Genomic DNA, 27680 nt, shown 5'->3' with positions numbered 1-27680 from the left:
TCGATAGTAAATGACAGAAATCAGTGAAAACCAGTGGGGTGGTGGTGGCGCACGCCTTTAATCCTGGCACTCGGGAGGCAGAGGCTGGAGGATCTCTGTGAGTTCGAGGCCAGCCTGGGCTATAAGAGCTAGTTCCAGGACAGGCACCAAAGCTACAGAAAAACCCTGTCTCGGGGGTTGAAAAGAAAAGAAAAAGATTGTTGAGTCTCTCTCTCTCTTTCTCAAGACAGGGTTTCTGTGTGTAACAGCCCTAGGTGTCCTGAAATTCACTCTGTAGACCAGGGTGGCCTCAAACTCACAGAAATCTGTCTGCTTCAGTCTCCAGAGAGCTGGACCTAAAGGTGTGTGCCACCACCACCCAGCATGAACAAATCTTATTGTTGTTTTCATATGGGACTTTCCACACTTGTGGGTGGGAGGTCTTACAGGAAGTGACCTCTTCCTCCAAGGGTTAAGGAAAGTTCCAGCTCATTAGAGCTTTGAACCCACATTTCAGAGGGGATTTGGCATGTTCAGGGTGGTTTGGTTGGAGACTGAGCCCGTATTTCAAGTCAGTTCTCTCTACCAGGCAAGACCAGAGGCTGACACTCACTGTTGTCTGTCTTTGGTTTTCACAGCCCAAGCCAGGGTCCTCCAGGGTCTCCTTTTCCATATAAGCCCAGAGCAGGCAGGGAAAGGGAAGGCTGACCAGAGAGGGGCTGTGGTTCCAGCCATGGCTCTATGCTCAGAGACCCATTTCTCAGTTCCATTATTGCCCAGTTGTCTCATAACTTCTGTCTTGCCTGGGAAAGTTTTGGTCTGAAGAGGCCCCAGGTTTGCCTCTGTATCTGTGATATTGTCTTGCTTGGCATGGCGGAATAGCTAGTTGCTGGCTGCCAGGGTTTTCAGATGTCCGCCAGGCTTAGGATGTCTGCTCTCTCCAACGGCATTTCTTCTCTACAGAGTCCTAAAGATACTGCTCTATCAGATTCTGAGTTGGACAGGATCTGGGGAGCACCCAGAAGCACCCCATTGCCCCACACCCCCTGCCACAGTTCTCATCCACCTATACCTGGACTGTAGAGCGATCTTTATCCTCAGACTGCTTCCTACTGGGCCTGAAGGAGAAGTGGCTATGGGTAATCAAAGAGGACAAAGCTTGACTTCTGTCCCAGGACACTGCCCAACTGCTAATATTGTGGGCCAGAGATCAAACCTAGGCAAGGGTGCCATAGGGTGCGTAGCCAGGGGCTGATGCCTAGTTCTAAGAGGGACCCCAGATAGGATCAGCGCCCAAGACGAGCTAGCAGTAGTCATGTGACTTGTTTTCAAGTGGGGACACAGATCCCCTAGGCATGGATCCTCAGCGTCTGTCAAGGACTCAGAAAAGCCAGAAAGAGACAAAGACAGAAGGATGGATCTACAAGGTTACAACAAAACAAACCAAACAGGACACACCCCAAACCGTGAAGACGGTAGAACATCACTCTTGATTGACAGTTGAGGCTAGCGAGTGGCCTGAGGACACGTGAGAAATCTCCCTCCCTCCTGCCCTTTTACAGCAAAGGGTCAGTATGCTCCCTAGGGACAACTGCGGCAGGCGTCAGCCGCAGGTGGCCAGGTGGCGGCGGGGCCTAGCTGGGGCAGAAGAGGTGGAAGTTGGTGCGCGTGAACTCGTGGTGGATGCTCTCGAGAAGCGCATCTGCATCAGGGGCGGGCTCGTGCGCGTCGGGCGGCCGCGGCCGCGCGCTGTATTCCGGGGTGTAGGTGAAAGAGAAGGCGCTGGGGTAGAAGAGCGCATCTGCACGCAGTAGGCTCACCGGCACCGTAATGGGAGCGCGCAGCCAACGCCAGTCGCTGCCAAAGGCCGCCACGTCTGGCACCACGCACACCAAGGACCGCGGGCTTCTGTGGGTGGTGGGATATGGAGGATAGATTGGCAAACATTCCAACCTCTGAGCCTTGGGGCCAAGCTGTCCTCCTCCTCCCACCTCCCCGCCGTCGGTACCTGAACATAGTTTCTGCTTCCACGTCTCCAAACCACACCTTGAGTCCAGCGTGGAAATTCTCTCCGTGCAGCTCCAGCGTGGCCACATCACCTCCGCCGCTCAGCTGGGGGCGGATGGGACCAGATGTAGGTGACTAGGGAAGGTGTGTGGGGGGTAGGGGTGGGAGCCTCCCGGGTCCCAGGGCAGACAGCCCACTCTGCAGTTCACCTCCAGCGTGCTGATGAGCGGCACTGGAGTCACAGGTTCCCGGGTACAGGCCAGGCTGGTGCTGAAGGAGAACTCCACCGACTCGGTGCCAATGATGGTCCAGCAAGAACTGTCGTTGAGCAGCGCCCTGTTGGCCTCCTTGGGGCAGAGGGAAGCCTGGCAGGAGGTCCAAAGAATGGAACTGAAGCCTCGCTAGTGGTTCAGCCTTATCAAGTTTCCCTCCTAAGCTTTCCGGTTTGTCTGCTCCAGGGAGCTTGAGTGTGACCCCCATACTGTATGGGATATATATCCAAATACATTCTTCTTTTAAAACAATATTTTTTATTTATACTGTATGTGTGTGTGTGTGTGTGTGTGTGTGTGTGTGTGTGTGTGCGGAGAATCTTCCTCAATTGCTCTCCACTTTATTTTCCAGACAGTCTGTCACTAAGCTTAAAGTTGGCCAAAGGCTAGATTGGCTAAGAAAAGCCCTGGAATTCTCCTGGCTCTGGGATTACAGGTGTGGGCCACCGTGTTCAATTTTTAAAAACAGATGTGAGTGCTAGGGTATTGAATTCAGGTGCCAGAGTTGGCAGGACAGGTACATTACCAACTAACCATTTCTGCAGCCCCAAGAGTTCCATCCTCTCCCTTAGAGAACACTAAGTCCTTGAACCAGCTTAGTTAGCTCAGTTTCTCCCTCTCTCTCTTTCTCTCTCTCTCTCTCTCTCTCTCTCTCTCTCTCTCTCTCTCTCTCTCTCCTCCCCCCTCTCTTGTTTTTGAGACAGGGTTTCTCTGTGTAGCATTTGGAGCCTGTCCTGAAACTAACTCTGTAGACCAGGCTGGCCTCGAACTCACAGAGCTCTGCCTCTCATTACCACCACCTGGCGAACCAGTTTAGTTTCTAATAACCTAGTTTTCTTTTCTTCTTTTCTCTTCCCTTCTTTTCTTCCTTCTCTGTCTTTCTTCCTTTTATCTTCTTCTTTGAGACAGGGTGTCTCTGTAGACCAGGCTGGCCTTGAACTCAGAGATCTGCCTGTTCCTGCCTCCTGGATGCTGGATGATGTGCACATCATCTGGCTATAATTATTGTTTTCTATATTTTATGATTCTATCTACTAACATTCTTAAATAATATTTTTTGGAAGAAATATTACTTAATAATTATTGTTTTTCACACTGTATAATTTTTGTGCCTTGACATTCCATAACTTTGTTCAGTAATATTCAATGCTATTTCCTACTATGATTTTGTTTATATTCTGCAATTTTTTTGTTTTTATGTATGCATATGTGAATCTTTGCCATGTGTGTGTGACCTTCAGAGGTCAGAAGAGGTTGTCAGATCCCTTAGACCTGGAGTTACAGGTGGCTGTAAAGGTGTGGCCCACTTTGTGGGTGCTGGGACTTGAACTTGGATCCTCTTACCTACTGAGCTATCTCTCCAGTTCATATAGTCTGCAATTTCATATCCCAACATCTAAAAGCCCTTGGGAAGGAGTATTGGTTACTAACAGTAATTACAGTGCTTTTCTACATTCTGTGACTCTACTTGTCTATGGACGGCACTACTGTGTGAGAAGCAGCAACCTTTGTGGGCAAGATCTTACATCCTACGGCCTCTGGATTCTTCCTGATGTGCTTGGCAGTCTCTGTTTCTCACCTGGAACTGCACCACCTTCTCTGTGGCAAGGCATAAGTAGGCGCCACCCCCTCCTGGAGTGTCACCTGGGAACTGGAATGCGCACTTGTGCAGCTGGGAAATGGGTTCATCCACGTCTAGGAGGGCACACTGCTTGGCTACTTTGCGGATGATCTGCAGCAGAGGGATGTCAGGAAGAGGGGTGGCAAGGTGCGGGGTTCCCCAGAGGCTGGCTGCTCTCCCAGCCAGGCAGTTCTATTCTGATAGCCATGAGGTCACGGGCACACTCCCATGAAGCACTAAGAGAGAATCGGTGTCTTTAGACCTTCAGGCCTCACCGCCCCCAGCCCTGCCCACAGTGGTCACACTTCTGTGCTGATCTGTGGTTACCCGTGTGGATACAGAGTCCTTTCTCATACCATAGGAGGCAGTGTGACGCCCGTGACTGTACAGACGAGCTGCACGAGGGAGCCATAGCGGATGTAACCTTCCTGGGGTGGAAAGTCCCCTTGGGAACGGTGCTCATCAGCTGGAGATGAAAGAAAGGGACAAAGGCTTCAGAACTTCTGCCCCAAATCCTGCTTCTCCACTTCTGGCTTTGTGACACACCACAGCTGGCCACGGCGGAAGAAGCGAAGACTAGGGATCTAGTCCTGGAGAGGTAATCTGCCGTCATCCCCACAAAGGTGTGCTCCCTGGGCCAGCCACCTACTGGCTTGAGGGGAAAGGGCATAGCCACAGGGATTAGAATAGAGTGGGTGAGCTAAGGCAGTGGGGGGGCAAACCTTTGTCCTCCCCTCCCAAGGCTCAGTAACACTGGTTTACCTTCCTGAAGTGTTGATTAAATATGCTAACACACATGGAGCCCCCAGCCCGCGCCTGCTCTATGATTACCCAGGTGGAGTGTGAAGGCAGCCCACTGTCTTGCGCTGGCCACAAAGGCCCCGTCTTCCACAGAGAGGTAACGCGTGGACACTGTCTGGGAGCGCAGGCGGTTGAAGAGGGAGACCTTGGAGCCCGAGGAGATGCACACTGTGAGGGAAGTGGGATCAGCGCCTTGGCCTCATGTGGTCTCTCGGTCTCCCCAGATGATCTCCTGTCCTCTGTGACAGCCTGCCTACTCTGCCCACTGGCCTGGACACGATAGGGATTGGAATTTCCCAACGGGTTAGCTAGGGCCACTCTAGTTCTGCTTCTGAGCTTGCCAGCTCCCCGGCATGACCGGACATCCTTCAGTTCAGTAGGCTGAGATCATCAAAGTCACTCAGGGCCTGGTTGGCTGTAGGTACTGTGCTGGGAGCTGATGGTGTGCACTGGGCTTTGCTCTGAGCGAGTTCATGGGTCTTCATGGAGGACTTCAATACCAAATGCTAACACTAGGCTGAGTTCAGGAGGCCTCCGGAGGCCGGGAAGTGTGAAGCAGATAGGGGTGGCACAGGCGGCCAGCCTCCAAGCACAGATCACGTATATGAAAGAACAGGGGAACTTTTCGAGAGCTCAATGTGTCTTCCAGCCTATGGCATGTGCTCAGTGACCCAGCTTTATTTTCTCACTGACTTAGACCAGTCAGGGATATGGCCCTGAGCAGTGTCTTCCTCTCTGCTCCCAACACTGGTCAGACTATTGGCATACCATTTATACCTAGTCCAGGCCCCCTTCCATTGAATTTATTATACAATAGGTCCGTCTGTCCTTCCCCCTTCTCTTCCTTCCTTTCTTTTTTCTATGTGTGTGTACATGTGGGGGTGGGTGCACACACCTGTGTGTGTGTGTGTGTGTGCGCATGTGTGTGTATGTGAGTGTGTGTGTGTACATGTGTATGTGTGTACATGTGTGGGTGGGTGCACACACCTGTGTGTGTGAGTGTGTGTGTATGTGTGTGTGAGTGTGTGTGTACATGTGTGGGTGGGTGCACACACCTGTGTGTGTGAGTGTGTGTGTATGTGTGTGTATGTGTGTGTGAGTGTGTGTGTACATGTGTGGGTGGGTGCACACACCTGTGTGTGTGAGTGTGTGTGTATGTGTGTGTGTATGTGTGTGTGAGTGTGTGTGTACATGTGTGGGTGGGTGCACACACCTGTGTGTGTATGTGTGTGAGTGTGTGTGTGAGTGTGTGTGAGTGTGTGTGTATGTGTGTGTGAGTGTGTGAGTGTGTGTGAGTGTGTGTGTGTGTGTGTGTGAGTGTGTGTGTGAGTGTGTGTGAGTGAGTGTGTGAGTGAGTGTGTGTGTGAGTATGTGTGTACATGTGTGGGTGGGTGCACACACCTGTGTGTGTGTGTGTGAGTGTGTGTGTGTGTGTATGTGTGTGTGTGTGACTCTCCACCTTATTTTCTGAGACACGGGTTCTTACTGGATTGAGAGCTTACTATTTTTCTAGAACTTTCTGACCATAGAGCCGAGGAAGATCTCCCTGTCCCTACTTGCTCAGTGCTGGGGTCACATTCTACTTTTATGGGGACCCAGATTCAGACCCTGCTGCTTGTGTGTAAGCTCTTCACCCACCAAGCCGTCTCCCCATCCTTTACTTTTCTAACTATGTGTATCAGCTCAGTAGATTCTCTTATTTCCAGCTAAGGGATCAGTTTGCCCGAGATCAGTCTGCCCGAAATCAGGCAGCTAGCAAACTTCAGGGCAGGGCTCGAATCCAGACCGCCAGATTCTACACGATGTCACCACGCCATCCATGTTTCCTGAATACCAAGGGCCACCTAGAACACTGCTTGGATCTGGGACACAACTTCCTTAAGGTCATTTTTAACTGGCCTCAGGTTTGGCACCTGCCTGCAGATTTTATCTGTTCTTAGCCCCCCACTGTCGTCCTCAAATCTGGTGCCTCTTCTCTTTCCTGCATCACATGGGGATCTCCATGTATGCGCGTGACTTTTCTCTTGGTCTTGGCCAGCCACCTACTCCCCAGACTTCTCCCTTCTTCGACTCAGTCTCCACCTCTCCCCCTGACTCCACCCCTGCACCCTCCTCCCAACTTCACAGCTCTGGATTTGAATGGCACCCTCCCACTCCACCCCCTCTCACGGTCTGTATTTTTCAGCGACTGCTTCTTCTGTGAGGGCTTGGAGATCACCTTGATGAGGCGACTATGGAAGGTGCCCAGCTCCCGGCCTCCTCGCAGCACAAGCCGCAGCACTAACCGGAAGTGCTTCCTCTTATCGGCGTCGGAGATGTACAGGGTCTTGGCACAACCAAATTCCTATGGGACTCATGGGGATGGGGCCCGTCTTATTTCAACTCTGCCAGCGGATGCGCGAACCTTCCGCAGTTATGACATGCGTCCCATCAGAGAAGACAAGAAGCCGCACTAGCTAGGCTCTGGATCAGAACCCACCCTCTGGCCTCCCCGCTAGTAATCTCTTGGCTTCTGGAGAGGACTTGGGAGTTCTCCTTTGCAAAGAAAAGGCAAGATCTGGATATTCTCTCATTCAGTCTCACCCTTGAGTCCGGCTGCTCTTCGAAATTCAACTTCTGCGTCTCAGGAGCATTGCCGGACGCGCCATCCAGTCCCATGTAGCCGCAGACCGTGGGTCCGGTCTCCGCAGACTGGTGGGCTAGAAAATGACGGGAATTAACCCTAGAAGGATTGGGGCAACTCAAGGTACCAGTCAAACTTAGTTCTTGCCGCCAGAGGGAGCAACGAGACTGCCACTGCAAAAGGCTGGTCTCCAGGACCCTGCTGAATTAGTTGGCCCTACCTGCAGAAAACAGTCCCTGAAGGCGCTCTCACCTTGGTCTTGCAGCGGCTTCACCCTCCAGCCTGGACCGGCGAGGTAGACACAGGGCGGAGGACAGAAGAACCTGGAAACGCGCAGAGAACTGGATATATCATTTTCACTGTCTCGAAAGTGTCTCAAAGAGACATAAACCCAAAGAATCATAATTCCCTCTCCTCCCCTAATCGAGTGAATCCCTTTAACACGGAACATTCTTTTGTTTATTAAAACCTGTCAGTCCGGCCCACTCCATCTTCAGAACATATCTGGAATCCGTTGGCTTCCTACCACCTCGATCCTAACTGCTACCTCCTGCCTTCCCCACTCTCAGCCTTCCGACTCTTTCTCCCTGGTCACTCTCCCTCTTGGAACTTGTTCTTCACCCAGCAACCAGATTACTTCTTATTCTTCTCCTTCTTTTCTCGAGACAGGGTTTGTCTGTAGCTTTGGAGCCTGGAATTTGCTCTGTAGACCAGGCTGGCCTCGAACTCACAGAGATCCACCTGTCTCTGCCTCCCGAGTACTGGGATTAAAGGCATGGGCCACCACCGCCCATCTACCAGATTACTTCTTATGGCTTGGAAGATAAAATGCTTGCCAGGGCAAATCTGACAACCTGAGTTCAATCCCCAGAACCCACTGAAAGGTGGAAGAAGAGAACCAACCACACAGCGTTGTCCTCTTCTGACCTCCACACGAGTTGTAGCATCTACACATCCACACAGTAACAACAACAATGAAAATAACAGTCAAGGGGCAGGAGAGATGGCTCAGAGTGCTGGTTGCTTTTCCAGAGGTCCTGAGTTTAATTCCCAGCCCCTACATGGTGACCCAGAACCATCCATAATGGGATCCTATGCCCTCTTCTGGTGTGCAGACATGCATGTAGACAAAGCACCATAAACATAAAATATGTAAATAAATAAATCTTAAGAAAACAGTTAAACTAAGTTGGGTTTGGTGGCTCTTGCCTGTAATCCTAATCCCAGCACAGGGCACTGAAGGGGATGGGGCCTGAGACAGGAGAATTACTGTGGGTTCAAGTGCAGCCCGAGTTATAAAGCCAGAGTCTGTCTTATTACCCCCAAATATAAACAAATTAAGCAATATTATTAATAATGATGAAAACATGAGTCAAATTATGCTATTCTGTATTAGTGGTTTAAAATCCTAAGTCTTCACATGACCTGGGCACTTTCTGCTCCTCCTGTTTATTTCCTGCAACATGCCCCCCTCTGTTTAGTCTCAGTCTCTCTTCCCTCTCCACTCCATCTCTGTCTCTCTCTGTCTCCTACAGGACTAGCTTTACAGGACTAGTAGCTTTGAGGCCCTTGCATTTTCTGTTCCTTCTAGTTGGAACACTTGTAGATTTTTCATGGCTGACTCCATTTCAGTACTGGTACCCCATTTCTGATGTCACGTCCTAAAGAGCCTTTGACCCCCCTTGACCTTTCAAGCTAAGCTTTTCCCCTCTGGTTTCTACTATGTAACCCTTCTCTGTTTTCCTTGTGGCTCTCATCCCAATCTAAAGTATCCTTTTGCTGATTTGTGGGGAGGTAACTGTCTCATTTGCACTTGAGTAAAGATGCCATGTATCTGTCTTGTGCAGCTGGATGCTTAGTGCCCAGCAATGACCACAGAACCTCATAAGTAACTGAATGGATGGGTAATGTGTGGGGATGTGGGGATCTGAAAGTCCCTGTCAAATTCTGCTGTAGATCACAGTTGGTGGCCATTATTGGTTGAGGAACAGGACTCTGGTTGGCCAATACCTGAGGTGCCAGCCTTAAGGCCTCCAAGATGTCAAAGCAGCTAAATGGTGAGAGGTTTGGAAGGGTGTACAGGGCTGAAGGCTGCAGAGACCTGGGCGTGGATAGAGTCACCTACCGCTTCTCGTTTCCGTAGGATTTCTGAGCCACCTTGGCATGCAGGATCCACACAGTCTGCTCACATCTTTGCTGCAGGCATGTGCGCACACCTTCCCTCAGGATGGTGGCGTGCTCTGGGGGTGTCCTAGGAATAGGGATGGGACAACCAGCCACTGGAAGAGTCAAGGGTTATGTGGGCTGAAGCAGGAGACTGGGGTTGATTTCCATTCCCCCAGGGGGTCGGGTCAAGGGCCTGTGCAGATCACCCAGGTGCTGCACTCTGTGGATGACTTCCTGGCTGTTGTAGTCTGGGGCCACGGAGGAAGAGCTGCATTTGAAAGCCCTACATTTGGTCTTCATCTGGAGGTGGGCTTTGTGGAAATGGTAATTAAGCCTTCACCCCAGAAGAATAAGAAGAAACAGGTTTTACCGGCCCCAGGTCCAGGGCACAAGCGCAGTTCCCGCAGGCAGATGGGTGTACATGTGAATGAGGCCCCAAGCCACATTAGTAGGATGGAGATAGAACCGAGTCTTTCTGATGGGCAAACAATACCGCTGGCGTATTACTACGAGGGTTTTCCGTTCTTCGAATACAGGGAGTCAAGAACTGGCCTTGTAGGGTGAGCTAGGCCAGCTCTCTGGGGTCTGTTACTTGTCAGTCTGAGGGTTTAGCAGGTGAGGATGGATTTTCACAAAACTTACACAATTAAAAGGAGCATGGTGGGAGATATTTGGGAAATGAGCAGTTGGGCCCTGAAGAGAGCTAAGAACTCGGAGGCTGTCCTTTTGAGTCCTTTTAACCCTCTTAGCAGGACCAAGTCCTGGCCTTCCATCACTCCTGGAAGGGACAGCTGAGGGCAAGAACCGGGCGCGTCCTTGGAAGCCCAGCCAGGCCAGGCAGTCGGCGGCCAGGACCGCTCCGCCTCTTGGGGCTCTCCTCTGGGAAGTGTCTCGTGTAGGATTCCAGAGCATTCCGGCTGCCGGGAGTGTCGCCGCCCCGACTCCAGCTGTAGCTGAATTCCGGCCCGCAGCTCGAGCTTGCAGCTCCGACAGTGGCAGGAGAAGGGGGCACCGCGCTTGCCCGGCCCCAGTACTCAGAGGAAGGGGGAGATCTCTCCCTGCCAGTGGGAGGGGTCGCAGCCCGCGCTCCCCCTCCCCACCCGCCCGCCCCAGGTTAAATGCAGCTGCCGCCTCGCCTCGCTCTAGCTGTCTGGCAGTCCCCACCTAGGGCAAGCTGCCCACGCCGTTACCTGGTCCAATTCCCTAGGAGGCTTGGCCCGTCGCTCTGTAGCCTTGCCTCTGAACTGTCCCGCAGGCTCAGGTGAGTCAAAGGGCCCGGGGGCACCGAAGGGTCTGTAGGGAAGCCGGCGGAAAAAACCGTGGGGGGACTGTATTTAGCCGCCTACGTGCCCACGTCTAACCTGCAGTACTGTTTCCGATGCCCCTGTAGCAAGGCCGACTAACCATAGGCCCTCATTCTCTAATCTCCTCCCTCTAGGTTCTAACAGCTTCCCAAAGTGCCCATTCCTGGTCAGCTCTTGACCTCATAGACCCCTTCCTCGGGAATGCGCTTTCCCTTCCCTAAGGGCGTGGGAGAAACTTCCTCCTCAATGTAAGGATTGACTCTTTAGGTCTAGGAGAACTGGGGTCCAGTGGCAGTCTGGTGGACCACCACTTCAAAGTAAGTCCTTGAGTGGTGACTCCCTTGGCCCTCCCTGGACCGACTTTCGTCTGGGGGAATGGCAGTTGAATTTAGACCGTAGCTACTTTGGCTTTCTAAGATTCATGGGTGCAGGTAAGGTGATACCAAGTACGTGTTGACTTAGGCCAAGAGTAGGATTAGAGGGATCACAGTCAAGAGCCAACAGAGTCTCAAAGGCTCCGTGGACCTTTACTCAGATGGTAACCCGGATGGTGCCTCAGCTATGGCCCACTCCAGAAAAGGCAGCCCCTTCCTTTTACCTCCACCAGCAAGCAGCTGACATATCTTGCTAGCTCAGTCACTCTACCACGACAGGGCCCTGCCAGAGGGATTTTTGTTCTACCCTGCCTGGAAAACTAGAAGGGAAAGGAATCCCGGATGGGAAGGAAGGCAGTTTGGAGCCAGAGACACACACGGGCTTTACTCAGAATGGGCCCATTCAAGGAACTGGGGGGGGGCGGGGCGGCGGTGGGTTAGGGGGCGCTGGACTGCTTTGCCAAGAAACAGCGACAGAAAAATGGATTGAGCAGGCTCAGCGTCCCGTGTGGGGGTGGGGTAGGGAAAGGAAGAAAGGCTTAGTGATTCCTAGGTGCCAGGGAACCTGGGAACTCTGGAGAAAAAGAGGGGGGCCTAGGTTTAGTTCTGTGTCTGGAGCTCAGCTGGCACTCTTTTTGGGCCCTGCATTTTCCATTAGTACAGTATGTGTTGTGTGTCCGTGTGTGTGTTGTGTGTCCCTGTGTGTGTCCGTGTGTGTGTGTGTTGTGTGCTCCTGTGTGTGTCCGTGTATGTGTGTGTGTGTGTCTGTGTTCTCGTTCTCAGGGGACCTCTCTAGGCTATGCAGGAGGGTGAAGACTCACCTGTTGTCCCCATAGGGTCCATGGCCGCCGGTCGGGGCCCCAGCAGCTCTCTGGGCACGTCTAGTGCCTCTTTCTTCGGTACCCTCCACACCTCTGCACCCCCCAACCCTCTCACCGGATATATTTCGTCCAAGCCTTATCTTCAAGGTCCCGGGGCTCCCCAGCGTCCTGTTTGCTCTGGGCAGGGGCACCTGCTGGGCAGATGTGGGCTTCCCACGGCCGTAGAAGCCAGACCCAGCGGCGCCCCCTGGCGGCCTTTTCTTAGAGCAGGCGAGTAACAAAGACGCGGAGGCAGTTCTTGTTCATGGCCCACTCACTGGCTTACCACAAAGACCCTAGAATCCCAAAGGGCTTACTCTTCTCAGTGGGGTTGGCTTCTCTCTGCTGAAGAAGAGAGTATGGAGCACCTTGGCTGATTCCCAGGCCAGACAGACAGGATTCTATCCCGGTGTGGCCACTTTCCTGCTGCGCGAGGCTGGCTAGCAGCATTTAATTTCTTTAAACCTCTTTTTCTGAATAGGTGCCGCCAAGCCAACAACTGCCTCGAGTGTCAGAACTGGGTAGAGAGTTAATGCCACATCGAATGAACTCATTTAACGCTGTACCTGGTATTGAAAAAAGGCTTTTTTTGGGGGGGGGGATTGGTAGAATGGCTCAGTGGGTAAAGGTGCTTGCTGCTAAGACCGACCACCGGAGTTCAGGACGGTCTAATCCTGGGACCCATATAATGGAAGGAGAGAGCCTTCGACCTCTGTGTGTGTCGTAGTGTGTATATGCACACACAATAAAAAATACATGTAAAACATCTTTTTATAAAGGCGTTTATCCCCTTTTGAATTTTATATGTTTTGTCTACTCTTTATTTACTTGGTGTCTTGTAGTTCTGCAAAATGTCATTTTCTACTAAGACTCACCTGTGAATTTCAGCAATCCCAGGGTGGTGACATCGAAAAAATATTATAAAGCTTTTGTTTTGAGATAAGGTCTCACTATGTAGCCCTGGCTATGTCTACCAGACTGCCCTCAAACTCACAGAGATCTGTCTGCTTCTGCCTCCTGAGTGTGCAACCATGCTTGGGAAGACATTTTGAACATACACAGAAACCAAGTGCACACCCCCTGAGATGAGAGCGAAGTCAAACTGTTGTTTTGTTCCCTTCAGGCTGTGGTACCTCGGTTTTTCACCCTGCAAGCACCATGAGAGGCCACCTTTGCTGGCCACTGCTTCTGTTGCTGCTCTTTCTCCAGCCCTGGGAAATCCAGCTCCAGACTGCAGGTGAGCTGGGGCCCAGCCCTCATCACGGGAGGAAGGGTGCAGAAACAGTGCCTTCATCCATTGCCAGCCAGCATTGCTGGGGTGGGGGGAGCAAGGACCTTGGGACTTTGGGCTGGGTTTGGGCTTCCCACCTCACCCCTCCTGTTGTTTCTACACCTGGAGTATGTGGTAGAGTTTTGGGTTCATGCAGAACTGATCATCTGGTGTTGCAGTTTATTGAAGTATATTGAAAATATGGAAAAATCAGGCGATTTCACATAAAAACCCCTCTTTGAGAATTTTCCTGAAAAAAAAAATGAAAGAACCTGCTAAACATCCAGTCCATTTGGGTTTATAACAATATGTAGCTGGGACAACCCACGTTAGCAGGGATACAGAGGCTTGTGATATCATAGACATAACTGAACCAGTTCATACATTTATGATATCTGGTTGTTCCATGAAGGCATTGGAGATTGGGACATCTCTTTGCCCACTTCTCAAATATATAATGCCGACTCAGAACCGCCCCCAGAGCTGTATGCAGGGAACTTGTGCATTTCCTGGGTCAGTGATGAATGAGTGGCTGTGTCCAAGACATGTTTGTTAGGCTAATATGCTGGGCGCTGTTTCATTCAGATAACAGCATTTCTTCTGGCTTTTCCTGAGAGATCAACTTTAGTTGGCCTGAGAGAGTTCTTTCCCATCTCCCCGCAGGTCCTAGGTGCTACACTGGCCCCCTGGATTTGGTGTTCGTGATTGATAGCTCCCGCAGCGTGCGCCCCTTCGAGTTTGAGACCATGCGGCAGTTTCTAGTAGGCCTCCTCCGTAACCTCGACGTGGGGCTGAACGCCACGCGTGTTGGCGTGATCCAGTATTCTAGCCAAGTACAGAGTGTATTTCCCCTGGGCGCATTCTCGCGCCGGGAGGACATGGAGCGCGCCATCCGCGCGGTAGTGCCCCTGGCTCAGGGTACCATGACCGGGCTGGCCATCCAGTATGCCATGAACGTGGCGTTCAGCGAGGCCGAAGGCGCGCGCCCATCTGAGGAGCGAGTGCCGCGAATCTTGGTCATCGTGACCGACGGGAGACCTCAAGACCGAGTGGCCGAAGTGGCTGCGCAGGCGCGCGCCCGCGGCATTGAGATCTATGCGGTGGGAGTGCAGCGAGCAGACGTGGGCTCTCTACGCGCCATGGCTTCACCGCCCCTGGACCAGCATGTCTTCTTGGTGGAGTCCTTCGATCTCATCCAGGAGTTTGGCCTGCAGTTCCAGGGCCGGCTGTGCGGTGAGTTAGAGCATTGAGCGAACTCTGGCTTGGCAGAGGCTACATTCAAGTTTGCGTCATTACAAACAAATCACTCTCTGTGGGGTGGCCCCTCAGCTTTACTCCACCCTCCAGGCACAGTAGGGTGTTCATGTCTGCAGAAAAGTGCATCACAATTCAGACTTGGTCCCACAACACCCTGCAGCCAGTCGTGCTGGACCAGGGACTTGCTATGTCCTTTGCGTCATGTGTCACACGCTGAATGTCTAACTCCAACACAAAAATGTCTTTTAAACAAGAATCACTGCTGGGCAATATTGGCACTCACCTTTAATCCCAGCACCCGGGAGGCAGAGACAGGCAGATCTCTGTGAGCTTGAGGCCAGCCTGGTCTACAGAGTCGGTTCCAAGACAGCCAGAGCTGTTACACAGAGAAACCCAGTCGCAAACAAACAAAAAAAACCAAATTAATTAACAAAAAACAAACAGAATCATCAACCCTCCAAACTAAGAGCATTGGCTATCAGGAGTCATGCTCCGCCCACAGGAGTATGGTTCCTCCCACTCTAAGCCCCGCCTCCCTTTACAATAGCTATGAGAACTCTCTTAGTCACTTTTGTGGGGGATGTGTTTTGAGGGGGGAAATGACTACAAGATTTCTTGTAACCTAGACTGGCCTTGAAATCGATTTGTAGTTGAGGCTGACCTTGAATTCCAGATCCTCCCGAATCCATCTCCTAAGTGTTGAGATTACAGGCATGGGGCACTAGCTCTGTTCTCACACGTTGAGCTATTTCATCTCCTGTGATTTAGTACCTCTCCACCTTCCTGCATGACCCTCTTCATGGAGGGCAGTGTTCTTTTCTAAGACCATTCAAAGGTTCTTCCTTCCCCTAGCCCTCTCCCCTGGACTGGCCCTCTCAAAGAAAGGAATCCATAGCCTACCCAAGTTCAGACTTGGGTATTTACTTCAAGACCCCGCTGCCTACCATTGAGCCCTCTCCTTGGACACTTCTGCTCCCCTGTTCTCTGCTGATTTTCTCCTTGTGTGTCCTCAGGCAAGGACCTGTGTGCCGAGCAGGGACATGGCTGCCAACACCAGTGTGTCAATGCTGCAGGAACCTTCTACTGCACCTGCAACTCTGGCTACAAGCTAGCCCCAGATAACAAGAAGTGTTTGGGTGAGCACTGCCCCATCCTGGGGTCTCATTGTTCCTGAACCTTCTTTGCCTTCCCAGCATCACAACAACGATTTTGGCAAGTCCTTTGGAAGTAGAAGCACGCCCCCTTTATCTTACAAGCCACAGAAAGAGGGGATATTAATTGGGGCCACACAAGTCTATGGTGAACCAGATCTAGGAGTCTTGACCCCACCCAGTTAATCGTTGTTTTTGTACTCTTTCTCCTCCGTTTGGTACAATCGCCTACCTGTCTCCAATCCACCTCCCAGACTTGTTTCTCCTGTCTCCTCCAAGTCCAACCCTTCAAGTTTCTCATTTAGACACCGCTGGGATATCCTCAGCTATGCGGCCTTCTCAACTCTTCACCCTGAATGTTCTTCATTCTTACCTCTGCACCTCAGCTCTCTCTCTGTGGTGCCTCCTCTCCTCTCTGCGAATTTATTTATTTATTTATTTATTTTTGAGACAAGAAGGTTTCTCTGTAGCTTTGGAGCCTGTCCTGGAATTTGGTGTGTAGACCAGGCTGGTCTCGAACTCACAGAGATCCGCCTGCCTCTGCCTTCTGAGTGCTGGGATTAAAGGCATGTGCCATCTTCGCCTGACTATTTTTTTTTCACTTTAATTCTGAAAAGCTATGATGTGTGATACCTTCGTTAGATGATTGTTTTTTTTTTCTTTTTGGTGAGTGGCTTTTTTTAAAAAAAGCAAACATATATGAATATTTGGGTTTTTCTTTGTGATGAGCATATTTTGGTGAGTATTCCTGGGACTGTGTTTTCTACCACTCACATAGTCCCAGTTATATCAGACTTTGTATTAGGAGACTTCCATACATTCACAGCAACTAGTTCCACAGTTTTAACTTCACAGTCTGGAAAAAGAGGTCATGTGATCCCAATAACCCAGATACCACCTGGGTCTTCTTCTGTTTAGAAACTTGGAAAGGTTTTGGGGGGCTGGAGAGATGGCTCAAAGTGGTTAAGAGCACTTGCTACATAATCATGAAGACTGGAATTTGGATCTCAGTGGTCATGACCAGACAGTCATCTGGGAAGTGCCTGTAACCCCAGCTCTGAGGTGGGTAGAGACAGGAAGCTCTCTGGGACTTGCTGGTCTCCAGCGTAGCCAAGAAAACAGGAGCTCCAGGTCTAGGGAGAGATGCTGCCTCAAAGGAATAGGTGGAGAGCGATGAGGAAGATGTCCAACACCCTTCTGATCTGAGTGCCATACAGTTGTGCACACCAGCGCGCACACACACACAAATATTCAAAAGTCAAGCTTAAAAAGGTTTGATATGCACCTTATTTGATTACTGTCAACATTCTTTTCCTAAGGTATCTAGAACGTGCATTTTGGTAGCTATATTTTGCTCTGGGTTTTTGTTTAATTCCCTTCCTCTTCTTCCTTTGACCTTCCCTTCCCTTCCCTTCTCCCTTCCCCTCCCCTCCCCTCCTCATCTCTTCTCTTCTCTTCTCTTCTCTTCTCTTCTCTTCTCTTCTCTTCTCTTCTCTTCTCTTCTCCTCTTCTTTTGTCTCCCCCACCTCTCCTTTACTTTCTTGATGTGTATCTCAAGTTTATGACCCTTCTGCCCTAACCTTCAGAGTACGGTGATAACTGATATGCTCCACTGTGCCTCACCTTGCTGCATTCTTTTTACTTATGATATTTTCCCAAATTTTAGTCCCATGTGCTCACCTTGTTACAGTCTTCAGTTTAAACATATGTGCACAGAAGGCTCTGCTTTCATATGTACGTGTACACATGTCCATTTTGTAAAAGGTGGAGGTGGGCAGGGATATGAGTAATGTAAAACTCAAACATACAAAGAAAAACATTACTTGTAATTGCCACTAGATGCCCTTGTTTCTGGAAGCCCTCAATTATCCTACTACAGGGATTTCCCCATTGCCATCTTTAGTTCACAGGGCTACAAAACTTCATCCTATCTGTGACGTATCTCCGCCTGTCCCCTGAAGTCCCTTCTCCAGGAATCCCAAAATTTCACCATTTTCCCCAGTTCAGATCTAGGCCATCTTTGCATATCCAAACCGTCAAAGTAATCTATCCAGCAACAGGTCTTCCTTCTGCCCCTTCAGAAGGAAATAGTAAACAGCTTCTTCCTACCGCGTTTCTCGGACAGGTGAAGATGCTGCTCCTCACACTCAGCTGTGAGCCATTGAGCTTGTGGAGGATGGGATCCTCCTCTGATGTGGGATTCCCCCCTGTATGTTGTAAATACCATCGGTTAATGAATAAAGTAACTGCTTTGAGCCTATAGCAGAGCAGGGAATAACAGAGCTAGGTGGGGAAAACTAAACTGAATGCTGGGAGAAGGGAGGTGGAGTCAGGAGAAGCCATGTAGTCCTGCCAGAGACAGATGCCAGAACTTTACCTGGTAAGCCACAGGTAAATTAATGGAGATGCATTAATTTAAGATATGAATTAGCCAGAAATACACTTAGGCTATTGGCCAAATAATATTGCAAGCACTATGGTTTCTGTGTGATTATTTTGGGAGTCTAAATGGCTAGGAAATGAACAATGGCCTCCTACTGCAGTCTTCCACACGCTGGACTCAGCAGTGGGCCCTTTGGCTCTGGGAAGTGTCACCCGACCCTGTAGAAAGAGGACTACAAATGTCTGGAAAGCACACCAGACTAATTAATTGTGACCTTTGGGGTAGGGCAAGGCATGGGTGTTAGCATTTTTTCTTTAATTAAAAAAAATTGGTGCGTGTATGTGTATGCAAATGCCTGTGGAGGTCAGAGGTCAGTGTCAAGTATCTCCCCCCCCACTCCTCACTTCATCATTATCGAACAATTTTTGATTATTATTAGTGTGTATCACGTGTGAGTTCAGGTGTGTGTGTGTGTGTGTGTGTGTGTGTGTGTGTGTGTGTGTGGCAGTGTGCATGTGGAGGCCAGAGGACAACTCTGTGGACTTGAAATGGGTTTTGAACTCAGGTCATAGGCTTGTGAGGCAAATATTGTGTTAACCATGGAGTGATCTCCTGAAATTTTGTTTATTTATTTGTTTGTTTTCTCTTCTTTTTAAGATTTTTTTTGAGACAGAGTTTCTTTGTGTAGCCCTGGCTGTCCTAGAACTCTCTCTCTGAAGACCAGGTTGGCCTTGAACTCACAGAGCTCTGTCTGCCTCTGCCTTCTGAGCGCCTGAATTAAAGGCATGCACCACCACTGCCTGGCAGCTCCTCTTTCTTTTTTTTGAGACAAGTCCTCCCACTGGAGCTGGAGCTCACCATTGGCTAGTATGGTTTGCCAGTGGTCTCTGGAGATCTGCCTGTCTTTGCCCATCTCAGAGCTAGGGTTACAGCAACCATACCCAGCTTTCGTGTGGATGCTGGGGATCCTGACACACTTAGGTTCTCACGCTTATGCGGCAGGCACTTCACAGACCACGCCATCTCCTTGATGCTCAGCCCCAGACTTTGTTAAAGAGCTCCTCTGAGGGCTGTGTGGCCCGGCTGTGAAATACAGCTCTGAGCGATGACTCCATCTTCTTCCCAGCCATGGACCTCTGTGCAGAAGGGACTCACGGTTGCGAACACCTCTGTGTCAACTTCCTGGACTCTTATTTCTGCCGTTGTCGAGCTGGCTTTGCACTCCAGCAGGACCAGAGGAGCTGCAGGGGTAAGTAAGCCCTGCTCACCCACCCCTGTGAACATGCTAGACCGAGACTCCTGCTGGCTTCACCCAGAAGTGATATCCTTCCATTTCTTCCTTCCTTCAGCCATTGACTACTGCAGCTTTGGGAACCATAGCTGCGAGCACGAGTGTGTGAGCACCCTAGCGGGGCCACAGTGCCGCTGCAGAGAGGGCCACGACCTGCTGCCTGATGGGAGGAGCTGTCGGGGTGAGGAGGTGTCTCTCAGATTTGTAGAGAATGGGAGGTGATTCTAGGTGCTGGGGTCTAACCTGACTCTTTCTGCTTGGTATCTCCTCTAAGTCAGGGACTTCTGCAATGGCGTGGATCACGGCTGTGAGTTCCAGTGTGTGAGTGAGGGTCTTTCCTTCCGCTGCCTGTGCCCTGAGGGGAGGCGACTTCAGGCTGATGGCAAGAGCTGCGACCGTGAGTTATAGGCAGAGGGTCTTCTTCTGCCCCATTGCCTACAATCTGACCTCCTCAATGCCCTTGTTATAGCCCCAAAGATGTGGTGTGGATGTCTGTCTGCGGGGGGGATGGGCTTATTCCCAGCTTCTGTTCCAACCAGTCCTCTTCCCTGCTGCCAAGGCTGATTTCAAAATCTGTATCTAATCATATTCCTCCTTCACTCAAAATCCTTTTGTGGCTCACCAGTGTCTACAAAATAAAGATCAAATGCCTTTCCCTTGAGTTTTTCCAGGGCTGGGTACAACCACATTAATGGATAATGAAACCAAATTAGTGGGTTAAAATCAGCATTTAAGGGAAAGAAGAGAAAACGGTTTCCTGGTCTTAGGAAAGCAAGTATTGCTTCATGAGGCAGCAGTTTAGTTCCATGTAAGAATGTGAAGTGCATCGTGATATATTATTATTCTCGTTTCTCGTTGTGGGCTGAGGTCAGTTTTGAAGGTATCACTTAAGCTCATTACAATCTCGCTTTAGTCAACTCTAGCCCATCTCTTGCTACACTTGAACCTTTTAGTCACACTGGCCTACTTCTTCCCAAATGTAGCATGAGCTTCCCAGCTCCCATTCCTTTGTACGTGCTTCCATCAACCTTCTAGAATGTCTCTTCTTGCCTTGGCAAATTCCTCGTCGTCAGAGTGCATTCGTCCATCCAGGTTGCTCTGTGGCAATGCTGTTGTGTGTTGCTCAACACCGGGTGACATTCAGGTTGCCGTGTGGCTGTGCTGTTGTGTGTTGCTCAACGCTGGGCGACTTATAAAGAACAAAGCTTATGGAACCCAAATCTGTAGGTCCAAGAGCATAGTATCAACATCTCAGTGTTGGTGATGGCCACATGACCATCTTGAGAGTGAGGAGCGTGTGTGTACCAGGGATCAAATACAGGAGATTGCCTGTCCTTTGTAACGATTTGCTGTCAGGATCATTAAGCTAGTCTCTCGAGACCTACTCCATTCTTTGATATTGGCATTACTTTCTTCCTAGGGCATGCTCCATGACCTAATTATCTCCCAGAAGGCCTGCTATGGTTTCGATATAAAGTGTTTCCTCTCAGGACTCATGTATCAAAGGCTTGGTCTTTAATGCAAGAATGTTCAGAGCCTGGACTTCTTGGAAGTGATTGGATCACAAGGGTTTTGCCTTTATTAATTGATTAATCCAAGCATAGATTAAGTATGGGAGTAGAGTTTTGGGCTGTTGGGAGGTGAAACTGTAGAAGTTGGGCCCCAGCTGGGGAAAAAGGGTCATGGAGTGTATATGTCTTTTGAGAGTTTCTTTCTTTTTTGAGACAGGGTTTCATATTGCATAAGCTGGCCTTGTACTAGCTAAGTAACTGATAATGACCTTGAGCTTCCTAATCCTCCTGCCTCAGGACCTAACTCAGAACTTGGTACGTCCTAGGCAGCAACTCCACCAACTGAGCTACTGATGAGTATTCCAGGCTGGCCTTGAACTCACAGGAATCCTATCTCAGTCTCCCAAGTGCTGAGATTACAGGCCTGTGCCACCTCGTCCTGTTTGAAGAGTGTTTTGATCCGGTCCCTTCCTGTCCGTCTCTCCTTTTATAATGGAGGGTGTGGCTTTCTTCCACCATTCTCCTGATGTCAGCATTACCCCAGGTCAAAGGCCATGGAGCCAGACAGCCATGGACATGATCTGGAACAAATCCTTTCACCTCTGAGTTACTTATGCTAGGTATTCTTGTCATAGTGATGGAAAATAGACCCTGCAGGTCTTAATCACCACTCTGTCCTGCCACACTGGGGACCAAGCTTCTAGCATATGGACTCCCAAAGATGATTTCGTTAGGAGGAAGGGTTCTGGTCTATGAGCTTTGAATTACACGGTTATCCAATCCAAATCAAATACTGAACTGAATTTCACCACCTCCGTGTAGCCTTTCTCGGCCTCTCCAGGTAAAATGATTTATCCTCTCTTGGGCTCCCTTGTGTCCCTTCATGATGCACTTTCTTTAGCTGTAGCAGATGGCATGCCTCACCCGGTCACATTCTTTCCTGAGCTCATGGACCAGGATTATGTTTTCCTTGTTGTTGTGCTCCTTGGGGTACTTCCGAATCTCCTGGTTCAGAGCAAAGGGGGCAAGGATGTAGAGATCAGGTCCAGCAGTTTGTGGTTTAGCTAACCCTGCCTTCCAGTCTTGACTTTGCCACTACTAACTATGGAAGCAAATTACTTTATCCTTCTGAATCCCAGTTTATAGAGAACGGGATAACACTCAAGGAGAAAGTGAACACAGTGCGCGTTTTCAGTGCCTGACACATGGTACACACCAGTAAGTGGTGTTTTTGTCATTGCTATTAATACAGATACGATGCTTCGAATTGTGACAGAAGATAGGTACTAGGTCATCGATGAATGATAGCTGTGGTGGTATTGTTTCTGTTGGTTATTTAAAATAATGTTTCCTTGTTTTGTTTTGTTTTTTTCGAGATGGGGTTTCTCTGTGTAGCAGTCCTAGCTGTCCTGGAACTTGCTCTGTAGACCAGGCTGGCCTTGAACTCACAGAGATCCACCTGCCTCTGCCTCCTGAGTGCTGGGTTTAAAGGCATGCGTCACCACTGCCCGGCCGAAAAAAATGCTTTTTAGCAGAGCATTTGGTTAGTGCTAAGCACTAACCCATTAAAGTCTGTCATATAAAAGAGGATGGTGTAACCATGGTAGCAGTGATTGAACACACCAGTGGCACGCAGGGCAGGACCCATAACTGGCATGCATTATATAATTAATACTGGCGGTGAATATGGTTGAGTATGTGGCTCTGCTGATCAAGGACCTGACCCCTCCATCCAAACCTTCTCCTTGGCAGGGTGCCGGGAGGGCCATGTGGATCTTGTTCTCCTGGTGGATGGCTCCAAGAGTGTGCGCCCACAGAACTTCGAGCTGGTGAAGCGCTTTGTGAACCAGATCGTGGATTTCCTGGACGTGTCCCCCGAAGGCACACGCATTGGCCTGGTGCAGTTCTCCAGCCGGGTGCGCACCGAGTTCCCTCTGGGCCGCTATGGCACCGCAGCGGAGGTGAAGCAGGCAGTCCTGGCTGTGGAGTACATGGAGCGGGGCACCATGACTGGCCTGGCGCTGCGCCACATGGTGGAGCACAGCTTCTCAGAGGCGCAGGGTGCACGGCCTCGGGACCTTAATGTGCCTCGTGTGGGCTTGGTATTCACTGATGGCCGCTCTCAGGACGACATTTCCGTGTGGGCAGCTCGTGCAAAAGAGGAAGGTAAGTTTGGCAAGGGATGGACTTGGGTGGGGTTGGAGTGGGCGGCCGGGAGGCAGTTTTCTCGAAGCTTGGAGACCTCTCGAGTGCCTGGGCCCTCTAGGTATCGTCATGTATGCTGTGGGCGTGGGTAAGGCGGTGGAGGAAGAACTGCGTGAGATCGCATCAGAACCGTCCGAGCTGCATGTGTCTTACTCTCCCGATTTTGGCACCATGACTCACCTGCTGGAGAATCTCAAAGGCAGCATTTGCCCAGGTGAGCGCATCTCCCCTGGGCCTTCTGGTCTTTTGTTGCCCTGCCTCTCATAGATACCCTGTCCTCAGCACTTCACACACCCTTCAGCCATCACAGCTCTCTACACAGAGCTTGTTATTTAAGCCCGGACCAGCAGAGGCCTGTCTCCTACTGTAGCTTGTCAGAAACATAGGCCCCAGACAATGAGTCAGACCCGCAAGTGTTTTGGGTGCACATCAGAATCAAGGAAGCTCTTGATTTGTTGCTCAAATTAATAGTGTTTGGAATACTTTGAGAAAACATAATTTTATTTTTATTGCATTTTTATGTGCGTCTTTTGCCTGCATGTATGTCTGTGCACCACATATGTGCCTGGTGCTTGTGTTGGCCAGAAGGGGGGGGGGTCGGATTCCCTGGGACTGGAGTTACACATAGTTGTGAACCACCACGTGGGTGTTGGGCATTGAACCAGGTCCTCTGAAAGAGCAGCCAGTGTTCTTAACCATTGAGCCATCTCTCCAGCCCGGGAGAAAACTGTAAAAAGCCAGCCAAATTCAGCATAGGTAAGTGGAACCAACTATAGCCCTCCAGCTTGTTGGAGTTCAACTTTATGGACTTGGCAAAGTGACAGGACTGGGTTTTAACACAGTAGCTTGAGCTTTCTGGGGGACACAGACCATAAATGCAATCACTCTAATGTACCTGAGGGATACAGACTCAGATGTACCTGTGTGTGTGTGTGTGTGTGTGTGTGTGTGTGTGTGGTAGGGGGTGGCAGTTGGACCTTATAAGGGACAGAGTTTCTTGGGAGGTCTTGATTTTGACCCCAGGGTCTTTAGAGTCCAACACAGGGCTAAGATGGGATTCTCCATCTAGTATGTCAGGCACTGCCCATGGAGGTAGGTCAGCAGGGCTGTGCCCAGAGCAGAGTCTCTGTAATCAACTCTAATGATTAACTAAGGTGTTTTGGAAGCACTGGGCTTTAGGGCCTTTCCTGTCCTGACCCTGTCATTTGCAGGGGATTCTGGATAAGTCCCTTCTCCCCTCCTCACCCTTTTCTGCAAGGGGAAGGATGCTCAAAGTTGCTGCCAACTTTAGATTTCTGAGGCAAGTTGGGGCTCTCTGGTTAAGGCTCCTCATTGGCTGGCTGTAGTATGGCCTGGTCTGATCCTCTTTCTTCCGTGATCCTCTGTGGCTACGATTCTAAAGCCATAGGCAATCCTGTTGGGGTTGTTACTGAGACCATCAAGTAATATGACACAAAGTAGTTTGCCAAGTATGGGAGTCATAATGCTAACTTTATAGGGAGGGCAAGTGCCAAGAATTGTGCCAATGACTTTATTACCTGTAATATTGAGAATGGGAATGGGTGAGGTGGCACAGCAGGTAAAAGCAGTTGCCACGCAAGCCTGATGACCTGAGTTCTGTCCTGGAACACATTCACAAAAAGCCAGGTATGATACAGTCGCACCTGTACCCAGCATCCCTACAGCAAGATGGAAGGGGAAGACAGAAGGAGACCCTGCGAGCTTGTAGGCCAGCTAGCCTGGAAATACACCCTAGCCTGAGTGTACACAGGGGGGCAGAAACAACCAGAGACCCCGTCTCAACAAGGTGGAAGGAGAGAGCTGACTCCCAAAAGTTGATCTCTGATTTCCACAGGAGTGCTGTGGCATGTACACACACACACACACACACACACACACACACACACACGCACGCACACACCATACACGTACATAATAAAAAGGCATGGGCTTACAGTGACGCTATCTCTGGTAAGATTCACCATCATTTTATTTATGTCCCGTTAAGAAAAACTGTACTCCACTCTCGGATGCTGAAATGCATGTGGAGATATATGTGGATCCTTAATTTAAACATTATTTTCTTCAGAACCAATGGAATCACATATTGTTGGGCTTCACCGTGACTCAGTAGGTCTGGGGTAGGGTTGGACAAAACCTATGTTTATTCCTAGGTTATGGTCTTCTGCTTGTCCACAGACTACAGTCTGAGGAATGCTGGTACAGGGTTGGCTTGTGCCTGGCATGGCTTTAGGCATTGTGTCAGTGTGGTTTTCAGTTGCTCTCTGTGTATAATGAATTACAACTGAACACAGTAAATAAAACACAAACTGAGTACTTAGATGCAGCTGCCACATTTCCAGGGCTAAGTAGCTCCAGGTGACTTGTGGTTACCCAGTCGGGTGTGACAGATACGGAACACTCCTGTTGTTTTTTATGTCTCGTGTGGAGAGTGTTTGTCACTCTGGAGTCTTTATTTTATTTTATTTTTTTTGAGACAGGGTTTCTCAGTCCTATCTGTCCTGAAACTTGCTTTGTAGACTAGGCTGGCCTGGAACTCACAGAGATCCGCCTGCCTTTGCCTCCCTAGTGCTAGGATTGAAGAGGTGCGCCACTACTGCTTGGCCTCTAGGTTATTTCTAATCAAAGTGAAATCCATAGACTTTAATATCCGCATGTTTTAGGAGCTTATTGAAAATACAGACCCTCATTATGAATCAAAATCTGGATTCTAGTAAGCTCCGTGGATATCCCAGAAAGCACCGGGGTTTCAGAATTTGTACACATACACAAATAGTCTAATCCTCACAACCACCAGTGGGTAAACTAGATTCTCTCTACAGATGCAGGAATTGAGGATTACAGGGGTTGAGTTTTCCCCAGGACTTCTGGGCTCCTTGGCTGGAACTCAGGCCAGGTTTGAATCCAAAGCCTGTATAGACTCAACCATCGACTTGGTAGAGATCAGAAGGTCAAGGCCGCAGACCGAAGGGCTTCCTTTGGCTCACTCTCCTGACTCTTGGTGCTCTGCTTGCAGAGGAGGGCATTGGCGCGGGGACAGAACTTCGGAGTCCCTGCGAATGCGAAAGTCTCGTGGAGTTCCAGGGCCGCACGCTGGGAGCGCTTGAGAGCCTGACGCAGAATCATATCCTTTGGGCCTGGAGGCGCGGGCTGCAGGGCAGGTGAGAGAATCTCTGAGCCCACATCTTCCTTAACTGCGCACTGGCCCAGCTGACAGAGCGCCTGGAGGAGCTGGAGAACCAGCTGGCTAGCCGAAAGTGAAGGTCGCCTGCCGTCTGAGCACCCGTGCCCCGCGGCATGAACCGTCCGGGAGGGGGCGCTGGCGGGCCCCCAGCGCTGCCTTAGAGCTGGCCTCGCCTGGACCAGAAGCCGGATTTGGAGTGGGATGAGATGGGGAGGTGCTGGTGGGGAAACACGCTACACTCGCATGCCCTCGCCGCGTGCTGAGTCCAGTTCTTTGTTGGATTTCTTTCTTTTTTTAAATTTGTTTTGTTTTCTTAAAAAAAAAAAAGCCTATACGGGTTTCCACTGCGTCGGTTTGTGGCTATTGCTGCCCCGCCAGGGGGAAGGGAGTTCAGATGGAGCTCTCTCGCAGGCGCCCGGACGGCGTCCTCTCGGAGAAAGGCGCATTGTGCAGGACGGGGGCTAGGGACAGGGGGCCCGGCCGCCGCTTCCCGTTCCTTGTTTATTCAGCCCAGAACAGATGGCCCGTTATGCAGGACGCAGGGAAGGAGGGGGTGCCCCAAGAACCCTTGAGTCTGAGCAAGTCTGAGTCCCGCATCCTCCATCACTTCGTTCTTTTGCTATTCCTGTCTCCTGGCGCCAAAAAAGTCGCTCAAGGGCCGCTTGGGACCTGGCTGGGGATTTGGTGAGGAGGTGGGAGCCTCGGTCGAGTGGGGCATGAGAGATGCGCTTCATCTGGATTGGGCCTGCCTCTGGCACTCAGTGGCACGCTGAGCCTGTGGCTTTCCCTCTGCCCTTCCCACCCCCTCAAGAAACAAAGCCAAGCAACATAAACCCCTCTACCGTCAAAGAACACAAACTTCCTAGATACACACGGGAAACTAAAGCTTACAATGCTTTCGGTTTCAGAGTGAATTTCAGGTAAATTCCTCTGGGTTTGTTGTTATACCCAAAGGGGTTGACGTGGTTAGAAGAATTTTGGCTAAGGCGCCTGCTCTTGTGTCCAACACACATTTTAGGCTCTCAGTTAATGGTAGTTGGCAACTATTCTTACTGTAATTGGTATCATGTTCAATCTTGGACATGGTTTTAAGTGAGTTTCAAGCATTGCCACGGTATCCTCTTTTATGCACACAATCTTGTGAGCTAAGTATTATCTAAGATGGCTCAGCTGGCGAGCACATTTACCCATCAAGCCTTACAACCTGAGTTCAATTCTCAGGACCCACATGATAAAGGCAGATAACCAAGGCACGCAGGCTGTCCTCTGACCTCCACACCCATATCCCCGATTAATAAGTAAATGTTGTCTGCCTCATTCCCATTATACACATGAAGGAATAGAGGCACGCAGTTCACCAAAGCCGCATATCTAGAGAGAGGCTGAGCGGGCATGTTATT

At 50.2% G+C, this 27680-nt stretch overlaps 2 protein-coding genes across 3 annotated transcripts; one reads left to right on the top strand and one right to left on the bottom strand.

Moving 5' to 3' along the window:
* Window positions 1-1450: 1450 nt before the first annotated feature.
* Window positions 1451-12116, bottom strand: Rbpjl (recombination signal binding protein for immunoglobulin kappa J region like). The gene is made up of 12 exons (XM_075963005.1): window positions 11969-12116; window positions 10660-10762; window positions 9429-9554; window positions 7556-7626; window positions 7264-7379; window positions 6850-7024; window positions 4711-4848; window positions 4236-4345; window positions 3838-3990; window positions 2196-2351; window positions 1988-2091; window positions 1451-1887 (listed from the first exon to the last, which is right to left on the bottom strand). Exons 1-12 carry the CDS (start codon window positions 11988-11990, stop codon window positions 1614-1616), a joined length of 1548 nt encoding a protein of 515 aa, XP_075819120.1. The 5' UTR covers window positions 11991-12116; the 3' UTR covers window positions 1451-1613.
* Matn4 (matrilin 4) lies at window positions 10234-26628 on the top strand. Of its 2 annotated transcripts, none has more exons than XM_075963002.1 (11): window positions 10234-10730; window positions 13131-13244; window positions 13941-14510; window positions 15548-15670; window positions 19195-19317; window positions 19418-19540; window positions 19634-19756; window positions 22623-23036; window positions 23137-23289; window positions 26113-26220; window positions 26299-26628. In XM_075963002.1, exons 2-11 carry the CDS (start codon window positions 13166-13168, stop codon window positions 26355-26357), a joined length of 1875 nt encoding a protein of 624 aa, XP_075819117.1. In that variant the 5' UTR covers window positions 10234-10730; window positions 13131-13165; the 3' UTR covers window positions 26358-26628. The 2 variants fall into 2 exon arrangements, with proteins under 2 accessions (XP_075819117.1, XP_075819118.1); XM_075963003.1 differs by lacking the exon at window positions 10234-10730 and adding an exon at window positions 11624-11809 and having other exon boundaries at window positions 26299-26623.
* Window positions 26629-27680: the final 1052 nt, after the last annotated feature.

The sequence above is a fragment of the Microtus pennsylvanicus genome, chromosome 2 (assembly GCF_037038515.1).
Source record: "Microtus pennsylvanicus isolate mMicPen1 chromosome 2, mMicPen1.hap1, whole genome shotgun sequence".
NCBI classification, from domain to species: domain Eukaryota; kingdom Metazoa; phylum Chordata; class Mammalia; order Rodentia; family Cricetidae; genus Microtus; species Microtus pennsylvanicus.
Note: the sequence above shows the minus strand (reverse complement) of the source record. Positions and strands in the feature narration are given on the sequence as shown.

Excerpts from the sequence above, each read along its gene's own strand:
- Rbpjl (XM_075963005.1), bottom strand. The coding sequence starts at position 11,990 with ATGGACCCTATGGGGACAACAG. Across the intron at positions 4,346-4,710 it reads TGCCTTCACACTCCACCTGG|CTGATGAGCACCGTTCCCAA; the intron begins GTAATCATAGAG and ends TTTCATCTCCAG. Across the intron at positions 2,092-2,195 it reads CGCTCATCAGCACGCTGGAG|CTGAGCGGCGGAGGTGATGT; the intron begins GTGAACTGCAGA and ends ATCCGCCCCCAG.
- Matn4 (XM_075963002.1), top strand. The coding sequence starts at position 13,166 with ATGAGAGGCCACCTTTGCTGGCCACTGCTTCTGTTGCTGCTCTTTCTC. Across the intron at positions 13,245-13,940 it reads AATCCAGCTCCAGACTGCAG|GTCCTAGGTGCTACACTGGC; the intron begins GTGAGCTGGGGC and ends ATCTCCCCGCAG. Across the intron at positions 19,318-19,417 it reads GGACCAGAGGAGCTGCAGGG|CCATTGACTACTGCAGCTTT; the intron begins GTAAGTAAGCCC and ends TCCTTCCTTCAG.